The sequence below is a fragment of the Rhinichthys klamathensis genome, unplaced genomic scaffold (assembly GCF_029890125.1).
Source record: "Rhinichthys klamathensis goyatoka isolate OS25496 unplaced genomic scaffold, OSU_Roscu_1.1 h1tg000025l_1, whole genome shotgun sequence".
NCBI classification, from domain to species: domain Eukaryota; kingdom Metazoa; phylum Chordata; class Actinopteri; order Cypriniformes; family Leuciscidae; genus Rhinichthys; species Rhinichthys klamathensis.
This window is the reverse complement of record NW_026606576.1, coordinates 539,344-554,252: the sequence shown is the minus strand read 5'-3', so window position 1 is coordinate 554,252 and position 14,909 is coordinate 539,344. Positions and strand designations below refer to the sequence as shown.

Sequence of the window (14,909 nt, the reverse complement as noted above, 5' to 3'; positions counted from 1 at the left end):
AGCAGACACTGGCTCCGGCTCAGGAACAGCAGACACTGGCTCCGGCTCAGGAACAGCAGACACTGGCTCCGGCTCAGGAACAGCAGACACTGGCTCCGGCTCAGGAACAGCAGGCACTGGCTCCGGCTCAGGAACAGCAGACACTGGCTCCGGCTCTGGAACAGCAGGCACTGGCTCCGGCTCTGGAACAGCAGGCACTGGCTCCGGCTCTGGAACAGCAGGCACTGGCTCCGGCTCAGGAACAGCAGACACTGGCTCCGGCTCAGGAACAGCAGACACTGGCTCCGGCTCAGGAACAGCAGACACTGGCTCCGGCTCAGGAACAGCAGACACTGGCTCCGGCTCAGGAACAGCAGACACTGGCTCCGGCTCAGGAACAGCAGACACTGGCTCCGGCTCAGGAACAGCAGACACTGGCTCCGGCTCTGGAACAGCAGGCGATGGGCTCAGGCTCTGGCGGGCAGGCGATGGGCTCAGGCTCTGGCGGGCAGGCGATGGGCTCAGGCTCTGGCGGGCAGGCGATGGGCTCAGGTGCTGGTGGGTAGGCGATGAGCTCAGGTTCTGGTGGGTAGGCGATGGGCTCAGGTGCTGGTGGGCTCGATCACCTCCTCTAATGTGACCGCCCAGGGTTCCCCTAAACCTAGCCAACCGAGTTCCCACGAACCGTTGACTCATCTTTGTATTTTTTACGGGTTGGTCGTTCTGTCAGGGTTGTTGCAGGATACTGAAGACAAGGGAACAGAATTTCAATGCAGCTGGTTTATTCGCAAACTCAGGTTACATGAAAACACAGGAACTCAGGAAAACAACCATACACCGACGACGACCAACAAACACTGAGGGAAAACACAGGGCTTAAATGAACAGGGACTAATAGGATAATTAACAGAACACAGGTGAAGGGAATTACTAATCAGACAGAGCGGGAAAACTAACAGGACTGAACCAAAATCACAAAAGACGGGGGTGAACAAGATCACAAAAGTGAACTAACAACAGGACTAAACCAAAATCACAAATACGGGGGAAACCAGATACCAAAAAAGAACTTAAACACATTGAAACATGACAGTTAGTATGTTTTTTAGATCAAAAATAGTCATAATTTAGAAATAAAAGGCATTTTTCCTAGCTTGATTTTAGCCTCTGATTTGAACGCTCTGTTTGAAGGGGCGTGTCTGCTGTGGATTCAGTGTAGCCAGCCACTGCTGTGATTGGCTGTGGGATTCAGTGTAACCGCCCACTGCTGTGATTGGCTGTGGGATTCAGTGTAACCGCCCACTGCTGTGATTGGCTGTGGGAGTCAGTGTAACCGCCCACTGCTGTGATTGGCTGTGGGATTCAATGTAACCGCCCACTGCTGTGATTGGCTGTGGGATTCAGTGTAACCGCCCACTGCTGTGATTGGCTGTGGGATTCAGTGTAACCGCCCACTGCTGTGATTGGCTGTGACATGAAATGTTGCCGTGATGAGCATTGAGCTGCAGATGACAGTCTGTTGATCGCGAGAATGAAGATCTTATCATTGCAACGCAGTTTCTGCACTCTCTCTAATGCTTTCCCCAATGCAAACACGATGATACAGTAAGAGCTTCGTTGTGCAGTGTAACGTGCATCATTGATTTCATAACGAGTTGTCCAGATAAACTCGCGCTGTGTGGAAAGATTGTTCTTTGATCGCTTTCTGTATAGTTTGTTCACAATTTAAATACGATTATTTTCATCCTACTAAAAGAAATGATGTGAAGTTGATATTTTAGTCACTGGCTTGACTTACTGATGCATAAACAGTATTGAACGATTTTGAGAGAAAGGTTACCTGACCTGTCTGAACTTGAACAATTAGGCTAACTTACACATCAGAAATTGTTGCTTGGTAGCTCGATCGATTTATTTTCAGTTGTTCATCGAGTTGAGGAAACAGTCGTCGGTGAAATGTTCGGACCATACACAACTTTGGGAAGTTGTGTCGGCGCATTTCCAGAGAAAATAAAATTAACCCATTGTTTCTTCAGAGGCTCGGATGAAGGAACTAAAAAATACTTTTGTGTTCATTTGTATATTCGAACACTGATCAACTGCCATGCTTCGCTCGTTTGCAAGCCATGATATCTCTCGAGGAAAAACTCAAATCTCAAGGCTATTTCTCTAGGAAAAACTTACACATCAGAAATTGTTGCTTGGTAGCTCGATCGATTTATTTTCAGACGTTCATCGAGTTGAGGAAACAGTCATCGGTGAAATGTTCGGACCATACACAACTTTGGGAACCTAGCTCATTTTCTCATGGGCGAGCCAAATTCTCCGGGCGGGCAAAGCAGAGAAAGGGGAGGTAACCTTTCCCCTATATGACGTCATACGGAGGAGATTCAAGATCAGCGCGTCCGAGCTTTCATTTTCTCAACGGCAGAGAAAGATAGCCAAAGCTCGGTTTACACCGATTGAAATTTCTAGCCACTGGGGGACCATATACAGGCTAGGGGAACTCATATTAATGTTAAAAAACCTCAGAAAGTGAAAATTTCATGTCATGGGACCTTTAAAAACATATGAAATCCCAATGAGGAACTTCTGACACTTCTGAGTGACTCAAATGATTTGTGGAATCAGTTCAATGAAATGAACCAGTTCGCTCCTGTAAAAATGAAACTCTTCAATTGTAGTTAAGGTTTGTGTGTGTGTGTCTCAGGGAGAGAAGGACTGGCAGAAGTACGAGACGGCGCGCCGCCTGAAGAAGTGTGTGGAGCGGATCCGAGCGCAGTACCGGGAGGACTGGAGGAGTAAAGAGATGAGGATCAGGCAGAGAGCCGTCGCACTTTACTTCATTGACAAGGTCTCGCTTCATTGCACACATTCTGCTGTTTAAATCACTACATTTGAAAAGTACCTCTTCATCTGTTAAGGAAGGTTTCTGCAAACCAAACTGCAATGGTGAATCCTCATTAAAGTAAGATATAGTGGACATATCCTATCATTTCTTTCTTACAATATATAGCAGTGGTCCTCAATTGTTTTTTCTTCAGGACCCACTTGGTTGCCCAACACAAAACCAGTTATTAGTAAACGTGTCCTTAATCAAATGTTACTTTCACATTGACAAATTCATTAATATTGTTAAAGTAGGCTAATGTTAAAGTTGTTCCTCTTTGTCGCCATCTCTGTTCGATACAATGGCTTCTGCATTTTTGTTTTGCTTTTCCCTCCATTGTACCGAAATCGTACCGAACCGTGATGTCTGAACCGAGGTCTGAACCGAACCGTGACTTCTGTGTACCGTTCCACCCCTACAAGTGCTGCGAGGGAAGGCTATAAATCTCCACCTCCAACATCCTCACACGCAATATAGCCTACTAGCCGAGACTCTTCTTTATGTGTACAGATGTGTGTGTACAGATGTGTGTGTGTGTATAGATGTGTGTGTACAGATTGTGTGTGTACAGATTGTGTGTGTACAGATGTGTGTGTACAGATTGTGTGTGTACAGATTGTGTGTGTACAGATGTGTGTGTACAGATTGTGTGTGTACAGATGTGTGTGTGTGTGTGTGTGTGTGTGTGTGTGTGTACAGATGTGTGTGTACAGATTGTGTGTGTACAGATGTGTGTGTGTACAGATTGTGTGTGTACAGATGTGTGTGTACAGATTGTGTGTGTACAGATGTGTGTGTACAGATTGTGTGTGTACAGATGTGTGTGTACAGATTGTGTGTGTACAGATTGTGTGTGTACAGATTGTGTGTGTACAGATGTGTGTGTACAGATGTGTGTGTACAGATTGTGTGTGTACAGATTGTGTGTGTACAGATTGTGTGTGTACAGATTGTTTGTGTACAGATGTGTGTGTACAGATGTGTGTGTACAGATTGTGTGTGTACAGATGTGTGTGTACAGATGTGTGTGTACAGATGTGTGTGTGTGTGTGTGTGTGTGTGTGTGTGTGTGTGTGTGTGTGTGTGTGTGTGTGTGTGTGTGTGTGTGTGTGTGTACAGATGTGTGTGTGTGTGTGTGTGTGTGTGTGTGTGTGTGTGTGTGTGTGTGTGTGTGTGTGTGTGTACAGATTGTGTGTGTGTGTACAGATGTGTGTGTACAGATGTGTGTGTGTGTGTGTGTACAGATGTGTGTGTACAGATGTGTGTGTACAGATGTGTGTGTACAGATTGTGTGTGTACAGATGTGTGTGTACAGATTGTGTGTGTGTGTACAGATGTGTGTGTACAGATTGTGTGTGTACAGATGTGTGTGTACAGATTGTGTGTGCGTGTACAGATGTGTGTGTACAGATGTGTGTGTACAGATTGTGTGTGTACAGATTGTGTGTGTGTGTGTACAGATGTGTGTGTACAGATGTGTGTGTGTGTGTGTACAGATGTGTGTGTACAGATGTGTGTGTGTGTGTACAGATGTGTGTGTACAGATGTGTGTGTGTGTGTGTGTGTGTGTGTGTACAGATGTGTGTGTGTTCAGATGTGACGTAATGACGCAAAGACATGCTCGAATCTCCCGCAGAAATCCACCAGTACCGCTGGAATTAAAACATTATTACAAGCTTACCGCTTTGAATCGAGCGAAAGCAAGCAGAGAGTTTTGAACACTGGCTGGTTGTGTACTTACTCAAAAATTTATTTTGGATAATTTTTAACCCAAAAAAAGCTACGGACTGCAGCTTTAACTAAAATATATATTTTTTTTTTACATATATATAAAATATTACTAATTATACTAATAATAAATTAAACATTGATATCTGCTGACAATATTTTGTCAAAACATTTATGATATATTAACATGAACATGAACATAACCATGAACTTGACTTGGAAACATAAACTTCACCAAACAGCAGTTAGAGGGAACAACATTAACACACAACAAAGAACATGAGGGCTATATACTGTACACACAATGACTAATGACTAACAAGTAACACCTGTGAACAAAACGACAATGAACCAATGAGAAACCAACTGATTAAACAAGAACCAATGAGAATATAACACATGAACCAAGGGAAGCACATGACAAACAGGAACCATAAATATGAAAACTACAAATTAAAAGACATGAAAATAAATAAAACGCAAACCAACCTGACAATTATTTACATTTAGCATAGTGATTTTATTTGCAACTCATCAGAACAGACCTCCAACCTTCCAACCTGATATACCCAGGGGTGCACGTCACTTTCTTTGGTCTAGTTCTCAACGGAGCAGCTCTTTTCTCTCGAACATGGTAGATGATGATGATGAAGAAGGATTTTTAATTTTATTTTATTTTATTAACATTAATGACACAGACAACTGCAGGAATATTAGGCTGCTGTCACTTTAAGATCGAATGCACGGACCAAACATACTGACACACATCCGGTTTCTTTCTCAACTTTAGATAACCAAGAGAATGCTTGTCGAGACCGTATTTTGACATCATTTTGTGTGTATGTGTCCGTTCAAGCGCAAGTAAATGCGAAAGAGGAATCAATTCAGTGTTGTTGTCTGAAACTCGTCTCTCTCTCTCTCTGTGTGTGTGTGTGTGTGTTGCAGCTGGCTCTGAGGGCTGGTAATGAGAAGGACGAGGGCGAGACGGCTGATACGGTGGGCTGCTGCTCTCTGCGCGTCGAGCACATCAAGCTCTACCCTCAGCTCGAGCGGCAGGACTTCGTGGTGGAGTTCGACTTCCTGGGGAAAGACTCCATCCGTTACTACAACACAATCCCCGTGGAGAAAAGAGTGAGAGAGACACATTGTTGATATGTGACTCTGGATTATGGGGAGGGAGGGAATGTTTTTCAATGCTTATAACTAACAAGTATATATCATTTTTGTTGTGTTAGGTCTTTAAAAACCTACAGTTATTTCTTGAAAACAAGCAGTCGGAAGACGATCTGTTTGACCGGCTCAACGTAAGACATTTCCCCATGAACATCATCATTCCTGGTGTGCATCTTTAGAGCCTGACGTATTAAAGAATAGTCAGAAAAATCTCTTTTTTATGTACATTTATTGAACCTTTAGGCAAAATATTTAAAAAGAAGGTTTACATGTGTGTTTTTTGTTGAGTGTCATATTTGAGACATCAGGCTTTTATGGCTCACATATACAGTGAGAAGTAGTTATTTTAATTAGTAAAGTAGTTTGTGGCAGTTGCTGATATATATATTGTGAAAATGTAAGATGAAATTCTGAAAGGTTGTAATGTAAATCAGTGAGATTTTCATAATAGTATAGCAGATACAAAATGCAGTCGTCTCTCTATATCTCTAAATTGTCTTAGTTGATATTTAAAAGCTTAGTTTTATGATTAATGTTCTGTAGTTTTTAAACATATAATGCAATACAATGATGATTGAGAGATTCAACAAATTAAAGTTTTGGTCATGTTGATCATTTAAAAGCCATAGTACCAAATATGATACAGTAGGTTTATGGGGTCAATGTGACATGCGCTGTCTGCTGTTCCTCAGACATCAATCCTGAATAAACATCTCCAGGAGTTGATGGATGGGTTGACGGCGAAAGTGTTTCGCACTTACAACGCGTCCATTACCCTCCAACAGCAGCTCAAAGAACTGACCAGCCGTGAGTCTCTCTCCTCGTTTCCATATCTGTGATCAGAATATTTAGCAGTTTCGCTGTTTAAATATTGTATTTAAATGACTTCATGCTGATTGTTACAGCTGATGAGAACATCCCTGAGAAGATCCTGTCGTATAACAGAGCGAACCGAGCCGTGGCTCTTCTCTGTAACCACCAGAGGGCGCCGCCCAAAACCTTTGAGAAATCCATGCAGAATTTGCAGATCAAGGTGAGAAGGATTCAAAATCACGAGTATTCGGGACTATTTTGTCTGTCATCAGTAAAGGGAAACCTTTTGTGCAACGGTATCATATTGTTCTGTAGATAGACGAGAAAAAGAAACAGCTCTCTGCTGCCAAGAAGGAGCATAAAGCAGCCAAAGCCGACGCCAAGACGCTTCGCGATGAGAAAAGTAAAAAGTAAGCAAGCTTCGTCTGGCAGTCAGTTTTTAAGTCTTTTGTTTTCATTTAATTGAATCGAAATGGAAACTGATCTAATACGTATTAACGGCGCAGGCAATGAAAAGTGTGCAATGTTATATCAGAGCCATGATTAAACGTGTGTGTGTGTGTTCTTCTTCGAGGGCGGTGGAGATGAAGAAGAAAGCAGTGGAGAGGATCTCCGAACAGCTCCTGAAGCTGGAGGTTCAGGCCACAGACCGCGAGGAGAATAAACAGATCGCATTAGGCACGTCTAAACTCAACTACCTGGACCCACGCATCTCAGTCGCCTGGTAAGAGGAAGAGCCTCTGTCTGCCTTCATGGCGACTTCGCCAAGTAGGACTTGATTCTAGTAGTCTGACTTTTACTTTAGTGGTTGTAGTGTAGATATACTGTAGGTTGCTTATGTCTCTTCTGAGGGGAAAAACATGCAGGCAGGAACAATGGGCTCTGGCAGTTTTCCTCTTGTTTGTGATGTCCGTGGATGGGAAACGGTGGCGGTTTAGGCCCAAGAAGGGTTGACCTTTACCCATACTAAATGTGCGTTTGTGAAAGAGATTTCCGTCAGCCATGATCTCTTGTTTACCACTTTCGTCCGTCCACAGGTGCAAGAAATGGAGAGTCTCCATTGAGAAGATCTACAACAAAACGCAGCGAGAGAAGTTTGCCTGGGCTATCGACATGGCAGATGAGGACTTTGAGTTTTAGAGGTTATTTTATATTGTTGATGAATTGTCCATAAAAGGTGTTTATCACGATTTAATCATATTGTTGCTTGTGATTTGATCAGTTAAAGGGTTAGTTCACCCCAAAATGTAAATTCTGTCTGTAATTACTCTCCCTCATGTTGTTCAACCCCGTAAGACTTTCGTTCATCTTCAGGACACAAATTAAGAGTATTCTCGTCGCTTGATAAACTTAAGATTGAGCCACTGTCGTCACTCGGACTATTTTAACGATGTCTTTAATAACTTTTCTGGGCCGGCCAGTTTCAATCCCTTAAGAAGCCTATGGAGGAGTGATCCAGCTCTCAGATTTAATCAGAAATATCTTCATTTGTGTCCTGAAGATGAACGAAAGTCTTACGGGGTTGAACAACATGAGGGCGAGTAACTACTGACAGAGTTTACATTTTGGGTTGAACTAACCCTTTAAGGATAGATGAATTTAAAGTAAAACACAAGCCGATAGTTTCTCTCAAAATAAGGCTGCATATTAGTTGAGTGGTTATTTGTTTAACTTAAGCTATTTGAAAACAAAAGGGGGCCTGTTACTGAGCCTTGCTGAACACCACTTCTTTTCACAAGAAAAGCTGCCAGTGTTTCATACCATGCCTTCAGTTTTAGCCTTTAGATATATTGATGAATTGTATATTGTAATAACATTTTTAATAGTCCTTAAGTGAAATAAGAAATGCGTAAAGAAAAATCATGTAAATAGATGTTTTAGCTGGCATATATAAAGATAAACAATCAGAGGCACGAATGTCATGCTGAGGCAATGCAAACAAATGTGAATGTCTTTCTTTGTTATTTTTGCGCTTTGCATTTAGTTTTAATATTTCTATCAGGGATGTACATTTTGTTTTTTAATGTGTGTAAAGAGCTGTATTTTAACAAAAGAATGTCTCACTTTTCGTTATAGTGATTATATTCCTGCGTATCCTGTTTAGCACTGTCCGTCCCTTTTTATTGTGTTGTTTCATTTCTGTGCATTTTCTGTAGTATAACAGTTTCTCGTGAAAGTAACATTATTTATATGTTGCACAGCCCTATTTATATTAAGCGTATGTAAAATGTATTAAAAAAATGATTCCAATTAAATTATGAATCCATAAATTATTCAGAAAAAGTCCATGATATCCACTGTCAATGGAAAAATGTATGTCTGGCCACTTTGATGTGTTTATCGAAATCTGTTATTTTTTTTATTAAATTAAAAAGTAATTAATAGCCTTGTAAAGCCCTGCTTACAGTTTTTAAGAAGATCATACTGTAAATATGAGACGCAGTTGGTCTTTTTAACATTTTACCCTAAGTTTTCAACCATGTTTCATTTTATTCTGCCGTAGCAAATTAGCTCTAAAGAAATATTAATAATCAATCTTAACTTATAATTGATTATGAATATTTAGATCAGTTAATAGAATGTAGTAAAATTAATATTACAATCAATCCACCTGTTCGTCCTGTGAACAGTGTTAATTGTTTATTAATTCTAAGAAATGTACATTTCCGGGGAAGGGAAATGTCTTTCTTACTGTACAGTACTACTAAGAGCCTGTAGCCAAAATCTGAATCGTAAAATAAACTTTGTTGGAAAGATCCATTTAACTATGAAAAAATCATCAGCTTATCATCTTTAGGACACCTCGTTAAATGTATACTTGCATGGCCTTTGCAGTGAAACATTTCGTGAAGTTCCTGAAGAAGGAACTTCTTGAATACAAGAAGGAACGATCTTGGCCAGGTCGCGGTTGCAAATGAGAACCTGTTCTCAACCGATTTTACCTGTTAAATAAAGGTAAAATAAAAAATAAAAAAAGGATTTTAATGGTCCCATCATGAGTCTCAATCGATTTCTTCGGCGTTGACTGAAGAATTGGTGATGAACTTGCGTGGTTGGTTTGACTCTGTTCCCATGGCTGGAGTTCCCATGGCCCAAACAGGAGAAGGGAGGAAGTCGGAAGAGCTGCGATGGACTTCTTCTGCGTTGAATGAAGACATTGTGCCACACTCCTGATCCTGTCCTTGATTCTGTTGTGGGTGAGAGAGTCCTCTCTCTCCTGAATGAGTCTGGGGCCTGTTTGTTGCGGCCACGCAGGACAGATAAGCGAACGTACCGAGAAGGCCAAGAGAGGGAAGGGCTTGTGTAGAGGCCATTTAAAGCCTGAGAAAGGTCCCACCTCTCAGGCTTGGCTCGACCAATAAGAAAGGGGGAATTTCCAAGCGGGAAATTCCTCTGTTGGGAGGATTTATGGCTCTGTCTCAGGTGTGGTTAGACATAGGCCTTGCTGTTTGTGCCCATTTATACTCGGATAGATATCACAAACACACACTGCATTCTATGAGAAGGTGATGTACACTAAAGTGTGAGTCATTAAATGAGGATTAATTAGATAGGAGACACGACGCAGTTGGGTTACATTGACTGTTGGTTCTACTATCATAAAATACATAGTATCAAAGACATAATAGTACACAAGACAGTAAATCATTCACAGTGTCCTGGGGTGCATGTTCATTTACAGATCGCTTCGTCCATAAATAAATTAATGCAGAAAAGTCTGTTTTAAGGGCTGTGGGTCTTTTCTATGGCCTCTGCTTTTTCCACGTGACCACATTTTTAACAGCAATAAAACAATCTTTTCTGATAGTAGTCATGGTAACCAAGACCCATCTTGCCCTTCTTGGGGCCATGGGACCATAGTTCCCAGAGTGAGTTTTTAACATTATTTGTTAAATATAACAAATAATTGTGTCTGATTTGTCTCAGTCGTTACACTGCCGTTTTAAAAAATAAGAGAGAAAAAACCCCATACAAATCCTAGCTTTTCCAGGCATTTTTGTAAACGTTATATGTGAGATTAAGCACACCATAAAACACATCCTCACTGTTCTTACCTTGTAAGCTTGAATGTTGGTTTTGCTTCGCATCAGTGTAGAAAGACAACAGTTTACACAGTCGTTTTGTGAAGGTCATGCAATCGTACATTAACCCTTAAGATAAACCAAAGTTTAGTTTAAGATTGATTTTTAAGTCCGTCCGTGTATATAGATGTTGTTTATGCAGTGTGGTCATCACTTATGACAGCGAAATGTAAATGTAATATGGAACTTAAATGATATTGAGTCTTAAATGCTAAATATATGATGCTTAAAGAGGTGCCATTGGTTAGTTCTTTTGCTGACAGTAGTTGAGAAATATGAAGCATAAAGGACAGATTTATATGTGTGCAGAATAGCTTCAGCTAAAGAGGGATTTTCTTGTTGAAACCTTCGTTTATTTAGCCTTGTAAACCTGTAATAAAGGTTTTCAGGTCACATCCTCCGTGCCTTGCTCTGAATGTGTGAATGCAGCGATCTGCATCTGTGGCTTTGGTTTATAACCTCTTCCTATGTGGGCATTGTGCAATTGCATGCGTCTTTACTGTGACATTATGCTGCGCACCAGTTTTGATTTGCAGAACATTGTGTTCTGTGAGAAAACTAAGAAAAAAATAGGTTATGGTTTTAAGAGTTTCAGGATCAGAAATCTATTGGCCAAGTTGAACTAATAACCAATTTCACTTGGGTTTAAAATGAAAATTTTCACTCGCCATCCAATTTGCTACACCGGCCATTCAGAAACTCTACTAGCCAAAACGTAAATATCAGAAATACACCAGATTATCAAAATCGCTGCTTAGATTTAAATATATTTAGTTGGGTGGCTTTTATGTCTCCCATGAAACAATACTGCATATTTGACATGAAATGTAAATAAAAAATAAATAAAACGAAACTTGACAGACAAATTTACCCAATATTTTCCGAACTTCACTTTGAAATAAAAGTTAGTTATATATTTCTAGATTAGCAATTACATTAGCGAATTTACTTATTCTCTTTGACAAAAATAAATTAAATTTGTTTGTCCCACAAACTCCAGTCCACCCAGTGACTTACACTGACTTACACATATGCCCTAAATCACATGACTTGCTAGGCATGACATCATTTCCTTAGTGGGAAAGCAACTAGTCATTAATACTCGTGAAGGTTTTTTTGGCTGATTTTATGTTGTATATTGAGTCTCTTAAATGTATAGATAATAAGAAATGCACTGATACAATTGCATTTGCCAAAGAATTGAAGATAATTGAACAGTGAAGAATTATATGATGTTTCTCTTTTTCTTCAATACTGATTACTGGTTTGTAACTTTCTCGTAGCTATTATATTATACAAATAGTTAAACTTAGCCCCTTTATATTTAAATTTTATTTTTTATATATTTCTTTTCATTTTTTCTTTATATTATAGTTTAGTCTCTTACTTATTTATGTTAAACTAACTTTGGAAATTCTTGGATTGTTGTCTTTTTGGATGTCATGTTATTGTTTGTTTGTTATGTCTAATGTCTAAAAAAAAAAGTCATTTTTACTCATACATTTTCTCTCTTTTTCTAGAAGACTAACTTATAGCGTAATTTATAAGATGTCCACTCTGTTGTGTCAATTTACATTGGACATAAAAATCTTGTTATTTTTATATAGATTTTATAGCTTAACCCTTGTGTTATGTTGCGGGTCAATTTGACCCGTTTCGATTTTCAAGTTGTTGGAAATACTGGTTAACCTTTGTTTTGTTTTTTCTTGATATTTTGTGACTTTTTCTCATATATCATGATGAACATGCATGCAAAGTTTCAACATGCTGATGTGTTTTGACATATACAAACAAAATTACTGTTACGTTCGTGATGTTCGCGGGTCAATTTGACCCTCATAGACAGCCATTCAAAAGCAACTGTACAGACACAAAATAAAAACATTTATTTTCTGTATGTCAGGGCACTTCAACTCCAGTTCTAACGTGCAAGTGCATCTAAAAGTGCTCTAACCCTAACCAAACACACTTGAAAAAGCTAAAATTACAGTGTTCAGAATTATTTGCAAATTACAGATGAAAATCTTTGTCAGACACAGATAGTAAAATAAGCTCTCATTTCAATATTCAAAATATCTAAAATACCTAGCTTTTAACCAAAACTTTTATGTAGGATTTTCAAAGGAAGCTTCACAGAGTCAAAAAATAAATAAAAAACATTTATTTGATGTATGTTTTGGTTATGTTTGGTTTCTCACTTCCCAGTGAGTGAATAATGAAACTAGGAAAATAGGTCTTAGGAAACTAGGGAAAGTTAACTTAGGAAAATGAAAAAATTTCATTATACAGCCATTTTTTTTTGTTCAGTTACGATGTTCAAAGCATAAAATGTAAAAAAAAAAAAAAAAGTTAAAAAAAAATTATGCAAAAAAATCAGTATACTGTTTATTTTCCAATTTTGTCAAAACAAAACTGTTTTAAAAAATGTTTTAAAAACATTTGCATACATCATATTTTCAGATATAATGTTTTTGTAATGTTTGACAAATGTTGATATTAAAAGTTTATAGTTTGTATCTAAATCTTTGTTGTTTTTCATAGTGTGATTTTTGAGGAATTGTATTGAATCCAATTAGGGTCAATTTGACCCGGTCCATAAGGGGTGTACACAGAAATCGAACAGAACACAAGGGTTAAAGGAACACGCCGACTTTTTGGGACTTTAGCTTCCGATGACGTCACATTTCTCCCGTAACTCCTTACGGCGCCATCTTGTGTGTCAAGTGGCTCAAGCGTTTGTGTTACGGAGCATTAAGGTAACACTTTACAATAAGGTTCATTAGTTTTCTCTCTATATAGCGCTTTCACAATACAGATTGTATCAAAGCTTCTTTACAGTATCAATCAAAAGTTAACATTAGTTAATGTATTAACTTACATTAACTAACCATGAGCAATATATGTTACTGTATTTGTTCATCTTTGTTAACGTTAGACACTAACGTTATAAAGTCTATCCTACCATTTTATCTCAGGTAAATTGATAAACAGCTGAGTTCCTTTAATTCTACGTTGTTTTATTTTCATGATTATCATGCACATTACGATGATTGTGTTAGCCTAGCCATTGATCGGCTCCTTGTCAGTGCAAAAACACACTAGCGAATACACGCCCAGAGAAGAGTACACACAAATACACTAAAAGGAACATACAAAGTTAAACTGTAAATATTCACTCTCTTGTGTACATTATAATAAAATATGAAAAAATGGTGTATTGTATGTTAGTTATAGATGTGGCACAGACGTATTGTGAAGTTTTGTACATTTGGATTAAAAATATATCAAATTGGTACAGTGTATGCTCTAAAAAAAAACGTTTCATACAATACATTTGATTCAAGTTTAAATATTAAGTTTAAGACTAACTTTTCCACGAGGGAGTGAGAGCAAGACAGCGTTTAGTTTGGAGACGGTGAAGTCTTGTTTACAATTTCGCCTGGCTCCGAAGAGAGAGGGAGTGCGCGCGCGCGACCGGCTCTCTCACTTTCTGCTCGTTCTTTCAGTTAAACATGCGTCCTGTCACACGCGCAGCAGTTCATCAACATTACTCACCGACCAAATAAGACTTTGGCGGGACAAAAAATGTATTGAACGAATAACACACGGATTTAAAACACATAGCCTACAAAAAAAATTACATGACCAGTCCTCTTCCGACATTGTGTAAGGATCCTTTCCATCGATATAACTCAATTTCTCATCATATCTTGCCTTGCAAACATCGTCTAATGTGTCCCTGTAAATAACCTTCACCTTGTCGCCAGGTTTGGAGGAATATTTCATCGTTATCTCAACACAAAAGAGTCAAAAATACTTGGGTAAATGAATAGGCGGTAAACATGAGCATGACAGCTTTGACACACAACATAGCGGCGCTCCGCTGAGGATAATGGGTAATTAGAGAAACGGAAACCCATCTATTCACCGTATCCCCCAGAGTTAGATAAGTCCATACATATCCTTTTCATCTCCGTGCGTGCCGTAACTCTGTCGTAGTACCCACCGCTAGCCTAGCTTAGCACAAAGACTGGATGTAAATGGCTCCAGCTAGCATAATCCCAATAAGTGACAAAATAAGGCCAACATTTTCCTATTTACATGTTGTGATTTGTATAGTCACAGAGTGTACAAATAGCAAAGTCATATGAGACACAGCCATCTTTTAACCGTATAAATATTGGGAACTATATTCTCAGAAGGCGAAGCACTGCATAACGTTAGTGCATATAGTGAGAATATAG

At 39.3% G+C, this 14,909-nt stretch overlaps 1 protein-coding gene across 1 annotated transcript in view; it reads left to right on the top strand.

Moving 5' to 3' along the window:
- top1b (DNA topoisomerase Ib) overlaps positions 1 to 7,834 on the top strand; it is a 39,345-nt gene extending 31,511 nt beyond the window's left edge. The window contains exons 14-21 of the mRNA XM_056243129.1: positions 2,690 to 2,833; positions 5,543 to 5,728; positions 5,833 to 5,901; positions 6,463 to 6,577; positions 6,676 to 6,803; positions 6,899 to 6,993; positions 7,158 to 7,307; positions 7,621 to 7,834. Coding sequence (XP_056099104.1) covers positions 2,690 to 2,833; positions 5,543 to 5,728; positions 5,833 to 5,901; positions 6,463 to 6,577; positions 6,676 to 6,803; positions 6,899 to 6,993; positions 7,158 to 7,307; positions 7,621 to 7,723 — 990 coding nt within the window. The 3' untranslated portion in view covers positions 7,724 to 7,834. The remainder of the gene's footprint in view (positions 1 to 2,689; positions 2,834 to 5,542; positions 5,729 to 5,832; positions 5,902 to 6,462; positions 6,578 to 6,675; positions 6,804 to 6,898; positions 6,994 to 7,157; positions 7,308 to 7,620) is intronic.
- The last annotated feature ends 7,075 nt before the right edge of the window (positions 7,835 to 14,909 follow it).